The sequence below is a fragment of the Acinonyx jubatus genome, chromosome C1 (genome assembly GCF_027475565.1).
Source record: "Acinonyx jubatus isolate Ajub_Pintada_27869175 chromosome C1, VMU_Ajub_asm_v1.0, whole genome shotgun sequence".
Classification (NCBI taxonomy): Eukaryota; Metazoa; Chordata; class Mammalia; order Carnivora; family Felidae; genus Acinonyx; species Acinonyx jubatus.
Window position 1 is genome coordinate 189,168,523 of NC_069381.1, and position 15,051 is coordinate 189,183,573.

General features: G+C 42.8%; 1 protein-coding gene across 1 annotated transcript in view; it reads right to left on the reverse strand.

Moving 5' to 3' along the window:
• DYTN (dystrotelin) overlaps window positions 1–4,013 on the reverse strand; it is a 51,670-nt gene extending 47,657 nt beyond the window's left edge. The window contains exons 1-2 of the mRNA XM_015085410.2: window positions 3,995–4,013; window positions 1,168–1,242 (exon numbers count right to left, since the gene is read on the reverse strand). Of these exons, the coding sequence (XP_014940896.2) occupies window positions 1,168–1,242; window positions 3,995–4,013 (94 nt within the window). The remainder of the gene's footprint in view (window positions 1–1,167; window positions 1,243–3,994) is intronic.
• Between the last annotated feature and the right edge of the window lie 11,038 nt (window positions 4,014–15,051).

Below are 15,051 nucleotides of genomic sequence, written 5' to 3' on the forward strand. Positions count from 1 at the left end.
GCCTGTACTTCCCTTTCCCACGTCCTTTCCTGCTGTGTTCAATAGCATCCATGTGCACTTTGTGAAAGCATAATTTGAAAACCACTGGTCTCTAGAACTTGTAAGGCAGAAGGTAAACTATGAAAATTTTTCTTTTTTTACTTATTAAATTAAAAAAACCACATTTATTTATTTTTGAGAGACAGAGAGAGACAGAGTGTGATCAGGGGAAGGGCAGAGAGAGAGGGAGACACAGAACCCGAAGCAGGCTCCAGGCTCCGAGCTGTCAGCACAGAGCCCAGTGCGCGGCTCGAACTCACGGACCGTGAGATCATGATCCGAGCTGAAGTCAGTTGCTTAACCCACTGAGCCACCCAGGCAACCCCTAAAAAAATTTCAGCCTTCAGGAGAAATGTCATACGTGTAACGCAACTTCATTTAGGTCTAAAATGATACATGTCTTAAATTATTTCCTATGAAGAGATTTTATAATGCAAAATACAGAACTTATTAGAGATGTTGAATCCCTGTTATTTTTCATAGCTAGAGCCCAGTCTAATTCATTTTGGAGAATTTTTAATAAATAAACATGTTTACCACATTTTACCTTAGTTTGCCTATGATGACAGTATAAGAAAAGAAAATCATAGCAATTAAGCAGATACAAATTTAATGCAGAAAAAAAAAGCAGTTCTCAGAGAACTCTTGAGATAGTTTTAAAATTTGTGGCCCAAGGATTATTCATCTGAATATACTTTTGCACGTTCAGGGAGAGAGGTACAATTTCAAATGCAAATCTTATGTGGCAGAAGGAATTTAAAATTGTCATGCTTAAATCTACAAGCGGAGATTCCAAACTGACTTATTTTGTAATTTCACTTTGTGTCACTATTGTTATCCTGAAAAGGAAACAAGCAAAAACATGTCCAGAAACCAAGTTAAAAAAAATTAAAATAAAATCCTCATCCACGAATTATCGTCTCCTGTTGGTGAGGCTACGCGCATGTGGAACACGCAAGGTGTGCCCCCCCCACTCCACCTTCTCTGTTACTAATGCAGTGAATGCACAGATCACACCTTCCGGATCCAGCAGTCGCTCACATGGGGGAGTACTTGTTTTCTCTCGGAATTTCACATCACACATCAGGATAAGATGATTTCGAGTTTTTAACGAGAGCCTGTACTTACATTGGCACAGAGTTTGCACTGATCGTAATTTGAAGGCTGTTCTGTAAATGGAATTCTCAATACTGTTAAGAGCATCTGTAAAGAAAAGATGAAATATCATGAATAAAAAGACCATCTCGTTAGATAAACCCCACATCCAAGAGGGGGATCTGAGAGATCACATAGCTCTGTTATTTTGCAGGTGAGGAAACAGTCTTAGAGCTCTTTTTCCTACCTGCGAACAACAACAACAACAAAAATGTCCTAGGCTGCAAGTGACCTTAGAGGGTACCCTCTGAGTCCACTAAACATTTTAAATAAAAAGGAAACAGCTTGTGAAACAAATAGGATAAAAAACTCTGTGTAGAATATAAACTCAACTTTGTTAATATATTGTAGTCAGATGTACACACATATATTTATAAATGAAAACAACATAGAACTCTCCATCCATTCATTTGTTCAGCAAATATTTATTGCGCTCCTACTGTATGGCCCCAGCACGATTCCAGGCCTCTGAACTATGGCAATGAACAAAACAGATACAAATCCTTGTCCCATGGAGCTTAATTTCTAGGAGCGATTGCCAAATTGTACACAGAGGATATCTCTGGTTTCTTGAATTCTTAGTACTTACGGTTCTCTTTTTCCCGAAGGGGGCGAGAGGCTCATTCCTGTACAAGAAATTCTGAATACTTCGGATGGGATGTTCAGCATAAGAAGCTTAGAAGTTTTTGTCTGTCTTTAAGGCATGGCTCCTTCCCAAACTTAACTGGATCTGAACTGCCTACCAAGCTACAATGTCCTGGTTTAGGTTGAGAAGATAATGTTTCGTGCCCTGGAGGGTTGTGGGGGGAAAGTTCTAGCTGTTGCACATATGGATACGGAGTGCCAGGCAGTATGCTCAACCACTGAGGGGCTTACGGTGCTGAACGAGGTCAGATCCACCCTTCGGGGGTTAGAGCCACCAAAAGCCTCTCCTGGAACGTACACGAATTCAGTGATCGATATACGATCATGAGCGGAAGCCATTTACCTCAGGTAAATGTGCCTTAAAACGTCATTACACAAGCAACCCTATGAACTCGCCACATCTCCCTCCGCCCGCCCCTTTTTTGAACAGATGCAACGATATCAAAGAAGCTACAATTTGTGCTAAATCTTTTGTTATTTAATATTTTCCTATGTTTGGAGAATGTTTTCCAGTTTTCAGATGAGTCCACTGTTGGAGTGTGGAGAAGTCAGAAACCCCTCTGCCCTATAATCTGGAGAGGAAAACAAATTGAGAGCAGCCATCACGGTGTGGAAATAGTTTTACAAAAATGTAATGCCCAACATTGTCTTTCCTTCTGGAAACTGGCCAGTTTTTGTGCCCTGGCTCCACTCCGATGCAACAAGGGAATGTCGAAAATCAGCAAACTAGGGGCTCTGCGGGTTCCCAGATGCTGTCATGGGTGCAAGAGCGATTCCATAGCTGCCTTACCATCTGGCCCAGTGCACTCCTGTCAGATTGCGTTTTGCAGTGTCCTCTGATGAAGTTATGCAGCATAGCGCGGCAAGCTGTGACAGAATACAGCGTGGCAAATGAATGAGGATCCCAGGTGATTCACTACCAGCTCTGCTTCCTAAAGGCTTTTTTTTTTTTTTTTGCTTTCCTGCTGGTGGGAGAAAACTCAAGAAAGGAAGTAATCGCTTGACGTCTCAGGCTCAAAGCTATGAAGAGAGTAGTTTTAGATGCTTAAAGAAATAATAATACAAGCTGCATATGGTCTTGTTCATGGAAGCAATTTGGGAAACACGTGTTGCTTTAAACGATTCTTGTTTTTGCTTAGCCAGATCAATACGTGTCAGCACATCAATATGTCTGCTGAGACAGAATGCAATAACCTATCTTTCAGCTGTGCATGATCTCTAGTGCGATGATCCAGAAAGAGAGATTTTTGGCCGGTGGTCCTCAGGGCTTCCAGCAAGCAGCTTCCGCCTGGGAGCCTGTTAGACACGCGTGTTCTCAGACCCCAGCCCAGACCTACTGAGTCACAAACTCTGGGGGGTGGAGCGTGGCACTTTAACAAAGGCTCCAGGTGATTCTGGTGACACTAAACTCGGGAGGCATCCCTTTAGGGAGAGAACGTCGGGCTTTGAACGGGTTATCTACCTCTTCGTATGAAGCTTATTACAATGAGGGCTTCAATTTGGGAACCCCAAAGATGATTTGACTCATCCATATGTCGTTTTAGATAAATCACTTGAGATATGACCGAAGTTTACGTAAAGCAAGTGAAGTTAACACTCTAGATTTCAGGTAGCAGAATAGGGCTGAAACTCGATTCAGCAATAAAAATGTCACGAGCCAGTCCTGGGCCTACCTTGGCATTCAGAAATATTGGTAGAAAGGGTCACTGGTGTCCCCATACCCATTTATCAAATATTTATATAGTGACAGCTGTGAGACCTTTCCCCCAACTTTGGGCCCCCATAATACTGTGAACTTACCCCTGACATTAAAATAGGTACAAGGATGTCATTTTAACAGTAAACAAGAAAATATACAAAAATAAGACAAGCTATATGTGAATAGCAATTTAAAGTGTAATTATATGGAGAACAAATCTTTTGTTAAATTACTTTTGGTGCTTTGGGGACAAGAGACTAAACTCTCTTCCATACGTTATGAATTTCTGTTTGAAAAAAAAAAGAAAGAATATCTTTTCAATCACCCACTAGTTTCTTTTTCAGCCAGATGCCAAACGTCTATTGTTCTGTAACTCAGAGGTCTGAAAATACAGCATCTGTGCCTAATTTTTTTTTGTTTACAGACTGTGCTCAGAACCTCGACAATAGTACTCACCTTGTTTATCTGGATCCATTTCAGGAATTTCTTAGAATGGCAGGTGGTAAGAGGACCCCTGGAACTGGAAATAAATCCGTATTTTAAGCAGAAAGGTTTTGCAGTGGAAGGGGAAAGGGGGGGAAACAAAAAGACCGCTAAGCAAAGCCATTTCCCCTGTGAAGCAATGAGTAAAAGGTGTTCAGAGAGCCTATGTACTCTCCTTGGAGAATAAAAATAAGGACTATCGGGGTAGAGGCTTCTTATACTGGCCACGCCTGTAGGGATTCGGAGCTGTACCTCAGAAATTGAGAACAGCTTCTGAGACTAATATGTGAATACTTAGAACTTTTGAGGCATTATAATTTTAGCAGGAGACTAGATTCTCATTTCAAGAAAATGCAAATTTACTTGAATTTTTAAGGACAAAATTTGAAGCTCTCAATGCTTAAGCTTCTAGCAGTTCTATACTAAATAATCGATGTATTACATTTCTGACAAATACTATCCATTTGAACACCTTATCACAAATATGCATATATGAGTATTGAACACAGAATTCAATTGATCTTTTATTTTAAAGAGAGTAGTCAATTAGCTACCTGCTGTTTCATGTTGCAACTATTGTTCAGACTACATATAAAAAAAAAATATATATATATATATATATATATCTTTGAACTTACAACAAAAAGAATAGGTTAATGGATTATGCTATAAGAAACCTTACACAGTTCTAAGAAAAAAAACCCATTTTAAAAAAAAATTTTTTTTTAACGTTTATTTATTTTTGAGACAGAGAGAGACAGAGCATGAACGGGGGAGGATCAGAGAGAGGGAGACACAGAATCTGAAACAGGCTCCAGGCTCTGAGCTGTCAGCACAGAGCCCGACGCGGGGCTCGAACTTACGGACTGCGAGATCATGACCTGAGCCGAAGTCAGCCGCCTAACCGACTGAGCCACCCAGGTGCCCCAAAAACCCATTTTTTAACATAAGCAGTTGAGAACTGTTTTTTAAAGTTACATGACAATTGGGGTGCCTGGGTGGCTCAGTTGGTTGAGCGTCCCACTTTGGCTCAGGTCATGATCTCCCGGTTCGTAGGTTTGAGCCCCGTGTTGGATCTGTGCTGATGGCTCAGAGCCTGGAGCCTGGAGCCTGCTTTGGATTCTGTGTCTCCCTCTCTCTCTCTGACCCTCCCCCACTTACATACGCTCTGTCTCTGTCTCAAAAATAAATAAACATAAAAAAGAATTTAAAGTTGCGTGACAATTAAATTTAAATAGCACTTTCCTCCTCTTCTAATGAATGAGTTATTTAATGGCACAGTTTTGCAAACAAAAATTGATTGCATAAGTTATTTAAAATGACAGCGATAGTGATCATCCTGACTTGCCCCACACTAGGAAAGTTCCAAATATATTCAAGTAAGATTTGTTTTGAAAAGTTCTAGCAAGGCCAATCAGATTAGAACTCCTTGGAGGCATACAACTGCTCCCTTGAGCTCTTCCTAAAGCCCCCAGGTAGGTGAGAAGGGTTCAGCCTCCTGTACCATCAACAGTACAGCTGGAGATGAAATTGATCCACCTTCCCGTCAGCTCCTTACCTTTCGGACTTTATGGAAGAAGCAGTTTAGCAAACAGTCCGTATAGGTTACTCGGCAATTTTGAAAGAGGGAAAAGCTGAGTCATAACAGATTTCCAGACGTGGCATTCCTATGGAGAGCTGATGTCTTGTTCTGACTGCGCAGCAATTGCCTGTAAAACAATGACATTGAGGTTGCACCCTTTTTAAGGCCTCACAAAAGTGCATTCATTAGTAATAAAGATCTTGAATAATTTAAGGCTACTCCTACATCTCTGTTTCAATGGATATGTCTGCATTACTTTCATGTGTAGGAGAGGCAAGTAAAGCGTCTTCTGGGTGCTATGGAGAGCAGGGGTTGCCGTAGAGATTATGAACCGGTAAAAAAGCCTCCACATCCCAGCTAATGGCCACCTTACTGGCCATCCCAAATAAGAGTGACCTGGGAATGCAATCTAATTCATTTGATTAACTCTTTTATAAATTCAGAGGTATTGCTACACAGTTTAAAAGTCACCAAATATAACGCAGGTCTTCAAAATGGGAATGATTTGTCACAAGTAAACATTTCCTCTGAAGTTTTGAGGAGCACCTGAAAATGTCTTTACTTTTTAAGAAATTCAGATGAAAAATAAACCTGTTGGAATCCTAATACGGTTTTATAAATTTTTAAAAAATGACGTCTCAGGAACCAAATGTATTAGAACTTTACTAATGTTTTCAGACTGCCGGGGAAGTAAAGAGCTGATTTTAACATGCCTTTCAAAAGGGTTAGAACCCAAAGCGTGGGTATATTACTTTATGAGTATATTACTTCTCTGCCCTGAAGAGCCAGAATGTCTGGGAGTCCATGGTCCCAACCGAGGCACTTAAAACAATTATGACAAGTGGTCATGAATCCACTCCAGAATATCTCATTGCAAATATCAGTTTTCAAAAGTGTGATATCCAAGGATAGTCAATGTATTCCTGTCTTTTTGAAAAGTATTAGTGTCACACTATTGGTTTCTTAAACTCAAACTTGGGACGTTTTAAAGAATGAAAAATGGGGGCGCCTGGGTGGCTCAGTTGGTTAAGCCTCCAACTTTGGCTCAGGTCATGATCTCATGATTTGGTTCAGGAGTATGAGCCCCGCCTCGGGCTCTGCACTGTCAGAGATTCTCTGTCTCCCTCTCTCTCTACCCCTCCCTCACTCATGCTCTCTCCCTCCTTCTCTCTCTCTCTCCCTCAAAAATAAGTGAACATTAAAAAAAGGAATAAAATTGACTCTGTGTTTAAAAAAATAAAGAATGAAAAACTGATTAACAATGGGGCTCACGTGGATCAAGAGGAGGGAAAAAATCAACCTGCCATTTGCCTTTTCATAGATAAATTACATTGATTTTTCTGGGAACAGATAAGACAATGTGGGAAGAGAGTAAGTTTCTCTCACATGAAATCTCTGTCTTTTGCGTGTTGTAGACTCAAAGCTGAAATCGTACTTACGAGGTTCATGTTCCACTATATCTGGATCGAGGAATATAGTATCAGAGGTATTGGTGATAGAGGGATGTTTTACTAAACGCTGCACTGTTGAGATCTGAGCAGCCCTCTGGTGTTGATTAATTATGTGGCTCAAGAATCGTAGCGCCACCAACAAAAACAAATGTCCAAAGTTCCAGTCAAAATGACATCATTGAACAGACAAGTATTTAAGTACATACAAATGAACCACGGTTTGTCGGAAAGTAACGTAAGCACGTGAGCATGAGCAACTGATAGTCTGAGCTGCAAGGCTGGCTGGTTTGGGACAGGCTGAGGGCTCCCAGGACTGTTTTGGTTTCACTTACTTCTGGAAAGGTTTAGTTAACTGTTGCACCTCCCGGTTCAGGCTCAGGTAGACTTGGTCACAGTAAGATTTTTTTCTTTTTCATAGGATGTTTTGGGTTATAAATCAAAGCCAGTTACTGCGATTGTACTACACCATAGATCCTCAGTGAGGGGGCATTTTTCGCTGGCATATGACAGTAGGTCCCGTAAATCGTAATGTATAATTGATATTCTTTGCCTCCTGAAACAGAGCAGCGCCACCCTGAGGAAGCAGGGAGGCAGAGGGTTCAAACTTCCCGCACAATCCCAGCACAACCTGGTTTGGACATAGCAGGCTGTACACCAACCAGAGACTGGGTGACCATTGCTTATTGCGCACGGGGACTGATTTTTGAGGCAGTCGGTGTTCTGTTCACCCTCTATCTGACAGCTTTTTGCACATACATGCGAAGACTCTAACTCCCAAGAGAGAAAGAGGGGGCTTGACACCTTGCACCCTAACATGTGTACATAGTCCCTTACTTAAATCACAGGATGGCTTTGTACACATACTTACATACGCATGAACAACTTCAAGGAAAAATTGTTACGAAAATCGACTCAGATTAGAATGGAGAAAAGGGAACACTTTGTGTGCTGTTGGTAGGGATGTAAATTGGTACTGCCATTATGGAAAACAATACGGAGATCTCTCAAAAACATTAACAATAGATCTGCCATATGATCCGGCAATCCTACTTCTGGGTATATACCCAGAGGAAATAAAATCAGTATCTCAAAGAGATATCTGCACTCATATGTTCATTGCAGCATTACTCACAGTCACCAAGATATAGAAACAACCTAAGTGTTGATTAGTGGATGAATGAGTAAAGACTTTGTGGTATGTATATACAATAGAGTTTTATTCAGCCTTCAAAAAGAAGGAAATCCTGCCCTTTGCAACGAGAAGGATGAACTTGGAGGATATTTTGCTAAGTGAGGTAAGCCAGGCACAAAGACAAATACCACCCAATCTCACTTACATGTGGGCTTTTTTGAAAAACAAGAAGAAAAGTTGACCTCATAGTTACAGAGAGTAGAATGGTGTTTTCCAGAGATGGCTGGGGGTGGGTAGAAGGGGAGACACTGATCACAGGCTGCAAACTCATCCTTTAGGCTTCGCTGAGGTCTTTCACGACCCCCCCCCCCCCCCATCTCAACTGGCTTCACTACATCTCTCTACTTGATTCATAGCTTATAAGCAAGCACAAACTGTGGTCATCTTGGTTTTTTATATTAACTGGTTAACTGGCTTATTATTTTTCTTCTCTAATAGAAAGCAAGCTCCTCAAAGGCGGGAACAAGAGCCCTTTTCTCTTGTCTGTCCCTGTGTGACATTATGATTTATAATAAGTAATATATATGTGGTCTTTGTCTTTCTGGCATATAGAGCTGTTAAAACCCTTGAGATTTCCTAAGGGATGAGAGGTTAACATACCTTTTGTTATGCAAACAAAGCGATTATTGGCCCCTTGTAAAAGAGGGGACTGGTTGCCAGGGGAACCAAATTTTAAGCCTTTACCCCTGGTTTGGTGGGGGAGGGGGGAGAGGAGCTAGAGATGGAATTAATCACCAATGGCCAGTGATTTAATCACTCATTCCTATGCAACGAAGCCTCCAGAAAATCCCAACATGGTGGGGTTCGGAGAGCTCATGGATTGGTGAACACGTGGAGATCTGGGGTGAGTGGTGCCCTGGACAGAGTGCAGAAGCTTGGTGCCCTTTCCCCATACCCTGCCCTATGCACCCCTTCCATCTGGCTCCTGAGTTACATATTCTTTTGTAATAAACTGGTAATCTGGTAGGTAAAAGGTTTCTCTGAATTCTGTGAGCCCCTCTAGCAAATTAATTGAACCCAGAGAGAGGGCTGTTGTGACCTCTGATCTGTAAGCTGGTTCGTCAGAAGCACAGGTGACAACTTGATTGGTACCTAAGTGGGGTGGTGGCGGGGGGCAGTCTTGTAAGACAGCTCTTCACCTGTGAGATCTGATCTTATCTCCAGGTAGATAGTGTCAGAATTGAGCTAAATTGTAGAACACCCAGCTGGAGTAGGAGTCTTGCTTTGTGCTGAGGAAACCCCGTAGCTCAGAACTGGGAGCAGAATTATGCTTTGTGTCCTCAGTGCTTGCTTCCCGCACTGCATCACCTATCATAAGCACTCAAGAAAAAATAAATCAAGAGAGACTGGCACCAAGCAGAAAGAGGGCACCCTGCCCATCTCAACCAGCCTGTATTGTATATGGCTTTCTTATGGAGATGAAAGTTAGAGTTTCAGGCCATCTGATTTCCAAAACATCTGAATACTTTTCCTTGTTCTGACTAAGCCTTCGGATTGTTACCTTGCCTCCATCTAGCTTGCACAGGAAGCGAACTCACTGTCAGAGCTACGGACATCTGGTATCCTTGGTAGTTCTATTTTGACTCTAAGATTTATAAAGTGGCATTCTTGTTCCATCATCAGTCTTGTTCTCGCTTATGTGAAGGTCACTACTGGTGCCTGCAAACTATACCTCTAACCCTGCAAAGATGAAGCATAGGCTTTGGTGGTGGATTCTACCGAGGTAATGTCACCCTCGTAGTAAGTAACCTTCCCACCTCCTTGGACACTCACTGGTTTCCTTTTCTTTCATACTTCAAAAAATTAATAACGAATATTGTCAGAATTTAGAAGACAGGGATCAAAAACATCCTGGGGGGCGGGGAGGGAAGGGAAAAAAACCATCCAAAAGGTATCCTCCAACAACACAGCATCAGCAGGTAAGACTACAGGGGTTTCTCCATAGATCATGCATTCAATATGACAATATCCACTTCACAGTGTAAACAGGTGCTAAATTGTATTTTAGCATATGGTGTAAAATTGTATTCAATTTATAATTCCAGTAGGAAAGGCACAATGTGGCAAAAAAATTTTTGGGGGGGGGGATCGTAAGAAAGTGCAATAACGAAGACAAACTTTTGATAACAGTCTTGATCTACTTTTCCACATAGGAGACTTCTCCACTCAGAAATTAAGGTCTTTCTTCTCTCTTGTTCATCCACTAGAGCAATGTGTCCTCATTTGCTGCATATTACATATACGCAAAGGGGGGAGTTTAAAACAAAGACCCGTAAAGATATCTTAAATGTCCAGTCACTCCCACCGCTGGTGGTGGTTGAAGACAAGGCATCAGAACACTTGAGCGGTCATAAAATAGGAAAATAGAAATGATGGCTACAAAAATAAAAATAAACGAGGCAGACCAATGAAAGCTTTCACACCCATGACTTACCTGTTCCAACTTTGTAGCCTTCATGAAATACTCAAAACAATCTTCATAATTACTTGGCTTAAGTCGTACCAAGGACATTTTCATACAAATTAGTCTGTGGACCTATAAGAAACATGCCTTCCCATGAGTTTCTTCAAGAATGAAAACCCAGTTTTTCAACAGGGTAGGCACACGTGAACCAAATTAAGTCAGCTGAGGGTCCTCTCCTGGTGGCTCAGGAAGGAGGCATCTGGAAAGCATAGGAAGTATGTTTGGGGCTCCAACTGAACTGTATTTCGATAAAGCAGCAACACACACTGACTCCCTAAGGATTAAAATCAGGCCAGGGGCATTTGGGTGGCTCAGTCGGTGAAGCATCCGACTCTTGGTTTCAGCTCAGGTCATGGTCTCATGGTTTGTGAGTTCAAGCCCCACATCAGGCTCCACGCTGACAGTGCAGGGCCTGCTTGGGATTCTCTCTCTCTCTCTCTCTCTCTCTCTGCCCACTCACGCTGTCTCTCTCTGTCTCTCTCAAAAATAAATAAACTTAGAAAAATTTTAAATCATCCTATTTAAGGTTCCAAGGTTGAAGGAATTTTGAAATTCTACCACCTTAGTTAAAAAAAAAAAAAAGATGGGTGCAGTGTTGGGGGTTATACAAAAAAAGACTCTAAAGATGACGGATCTTGTCCATGGATGCGCATATAGTCAGTCACCAGGGAAGTATATAGTACCCCCCATCCCCAGCCCCCAATTAGGCTAACAGTTGTCTTTTCTGTTGTGGGTCAGTAAGTTCCAACTTGAAATAAGAGAACAGTCTTTGGAAACAGTTACTCTAGGTTGTACAAAGGTTTTTATGCATACAGTTTGTTAAAAGTAACAAAGCTACTTTGCAAGACCTGCTTCTTTCCAAAAAAAAAAAAAAAAAAAATCTAGTCTGTTTTTGTTGTGGTTTGTATTTTTTCATTTTGGGGTGTTATTTTTTTGTATGTTTTTCAATATTTTTCCAATTTTTTTAATTTTTTCAATTTTTTTCAATTTTATTATGTGGTTTTTTTTTTTTGTTTTTTTTTTTTTTGCCAAGCAACATAACATTTGATTGTAAGCCTTGCCTGAGGCTGTGATCGCAACTGTAAAGACATCATTTGCACATCAGTAAGAAAACACACAGGAAGGGATGGGATCTTTTAAAAAGGAAAAATAAAAAGGAAAAGGAAGTACAGTTCTAGCCGGGTCATTCTCCCGGCCCTTCTGCTTCAACAAGGGTTCTCCTAGAGCATAGAGGCCTGCAATCCTGTTTTCTTCCGAAAGTGAGGGAACTGGGGTTTGGGATGGCTGTCCACAGCGCCCGGGCTTTCCACTTGGACGCTGATAGCCGACTGGGAGCCACCCATCGTGGAGACAGCGGTGTTGTCCCCAAGGCAGCAAGCCCCACTGTGGGCCGGGATGCCACCACTCCGGATCACAGAGATTTCATTGGTCGTCACGGCCAGACCTCCCCCGAACACGGTGCTGTACTGGCTCCAGACGACAGGGCCCACGGTCCATGCAGGGGCCAGGGTTTCCTTGGGAAACCTCTCGGGGACTCTCTTCTCATCAGTTCCTAACAGAGGCCGGGTGTCCTGGATGGCCAGCCTCCTTCCCCCCCGGGCGTGCCGAGCTGCTGTTGGCCCCATGCGTCCTATGTGCACCTTCAGGTTGCCTTTGATGGTACAAGATCGCCTGCGAATGTTCCACACGAAAGGCTTCTCCCCGGTGTGCGTCCGCTCGTGAACCTGAAGAGCGCTCGCCAAGAAGGTCTTCCCGCGCTGCGCTGTGCGCGGCCTGTCACCAGGGCCTGCCCGGCTAACGAAGGTGTGATGCGTGGGGACGCGGTCGCGGGTCCAACACGGGCACCAGGAACTTCAACTGTGACCGAGTTGGCTGGGCTCGGGTAAACGTGGAGGCAGACTGCCCCGACACTTGTGCCTGCAGAAGACGGGCAGGTCTTTGGGTTGGACCTCCGCCGGGGACACGTTCGGTGGCTTCCCCTTCCCTTTCTTGGACGGGGCCCACGCCACAGTGGAGAAAGGGCTCTGGAAGAGCGCAGGGCCCGGGGCCCCGCCCCAACATATTTGGGACTTGATAGTTTCTTTGCCGATTAGCCGTTTGACTGGAAATATTAAGCAGCATAGATGAACCTGAGGTTTGGAAGCAATGACACCCTGCGGATACAGTCTTGGGAGTTACTTACATATAGATGGCTTGTTAAGTCATGGGACTGGTTAGGATCACTAATAGATGAGTGTAGGTAGAGAAGACAACCGAGGGCAGGTCCTCAGAGTCTCTCCAACCTTGTGAAGGGATAAGAGGAAGAGTCAGCAAAGGATACTGAGGAAAAAGTGAGGCGCTTCATGGAGATTACATAGGAAGAAAGCCAAGAGAGAGTCATGCCCTGAAGGCCAGTGAAAGGTACCAGAGAGAGGTAAATTATCAACCATGTCAGATACCGCTGATAGGTCAAGTCAGCATGGGGACTGAGAGCTCACAATGGGTAGTTGTTGGGCACCGAGGATGAAAACTTGCCTGGTAGCATTACTTGAGTGTGACCGTTGCATGTTGTTCTTGAGCAAGACACATTCCAGTTTGTGGCCACTGTCCCGGGGATAGGTAGCACACCTGTGAGAAGGGAGGAGACTGCGTGCATTCTGCAAAAACCTTGCTTATGGACCCTTTGTATAGAAATCACTCTTCTTTGTACCAGTGAAGGGAGAAAGTGGTGGTCAGATGTGTCTGTGGGCTCATAGTTTCTGCCCGGAGGAAATTAATGTGAAGGATGCAGCAAGCACTTACTCCTGGGAGGGTTACTGGTTTAGCTTCCAGTAGCTCAGCCATAAGCCTGAATAACGTTTCTGTGTCCTCTGCAGAATGAGAGAACGTTCGGCTCTGGGCCAAGGCAATTTTAGAGTTAAACATGTTTGTGTTAAGGCCAGCAAAGGAGCAAATGACAGTTATGTAGGATGTTATCCCCCGCTTGTACCTGGTAGGGAGTACAGAGGGAGGAAAAAGGCTCTTTAACCTCTTTCTAGGTGTTGAAGTCCCACAATTTTTTTTTCTCTCTGAGATAAAAAGAAAGAAAGAAGGATTTGGTTAAGAGAGGGAAGGCCACCCACTGTGTGAGACCCAAAGAGGCTTCAATGAGGTCAGGTCTGGGGACACTCCAGGCAGGGCAAATGGTATCAGTAAAAGCAGGCAGGCCACAAACCTAAGGCTCACAGGATCGTGGCGGACCAGTTTGGAGAGCATCAAGGAGACCGAAAACAATTTACTGGTGAGTATGGAGAGGAATCCTGTGGTCAGAAAATGAAATTCAGACTCAACTGTCTGGGGTGTAGGTGTGAGTGGAGGGAACTGGGGATATGGCTGACTTAGGATGTGACTGCCTGTAGGCTAGGCAGTGTCCGTCCAAGTGTGCTTCCCCAGATCAGCAGCATCACCTGAGAATTTGCTAAAAATGCAAATTCTTAGGCTCTACCTGAGACCTACTGAATCAGAGACGCTGGAGGTAAAGCCCAGCAATCTGTTTAAAAAGATGATTATGATACATGCTAATGTTGGAAAACACAGGTCTAGGACCAAACGAGGCATTTACTAACTGGAATTAGGAAGAATATTACAAATATTCAATAAAGGTTTTGAGCTTGGCTGAGTGGAAGAAGTCAGTTGTTTAAATTATATAAATCCATTTCTTATTCGTTCCTCTGAGACAAATACTAAATTGAAAGATATTTCTCTATCAGGTTACATAGCTGTTGGCCGTAAGTGTATATGGTCATATATATACGTATATATTCATTGGCTAACAACTAACAGGGGCCTAAGCCATAAAGTTGTTCATTGTTCATTTGACAGAAATTCTGAAGTTGGCCCAGAGTTGGTTCAGAGGCTCTTTTAATTCATCAAGGTCTCAGTCCCAGGTGCCAGGCTTTTTCTCTTTCCACACAACCACCTTCCTGGTGGCACCATACTGGTGATGTGTCTCCTCATGGCCACAAAATGGCTGCCCAAGCTGCAAGCATTCTATCCTGGTAGAAGAGCAAATTTTTAAGCAGGAAGGAAGTAGGTGGAAGCCCAAGTGCTTTCTTTCCATATGCCGTTTATTCATCTCCAACCCTGTCTGCCTCCCACACACCTCCAGAAGACTTCTTTTTTTTTTTTTTAGTTCTTTTTTTTTTGTTTGTTTGTTTTTATTTAGGTATTTTATTGTCATGCTTTAAAATATTACCATATAATATACAGCAAATCTCAGAGCAAGATGATAAAGATTAAAATAAAAAAACTACTAGAGAAAACATAAAACTAAATAGCTCAGAATAAAGCTGCTGTGTTTGCCAAAGAGTAAATTCTATTTAC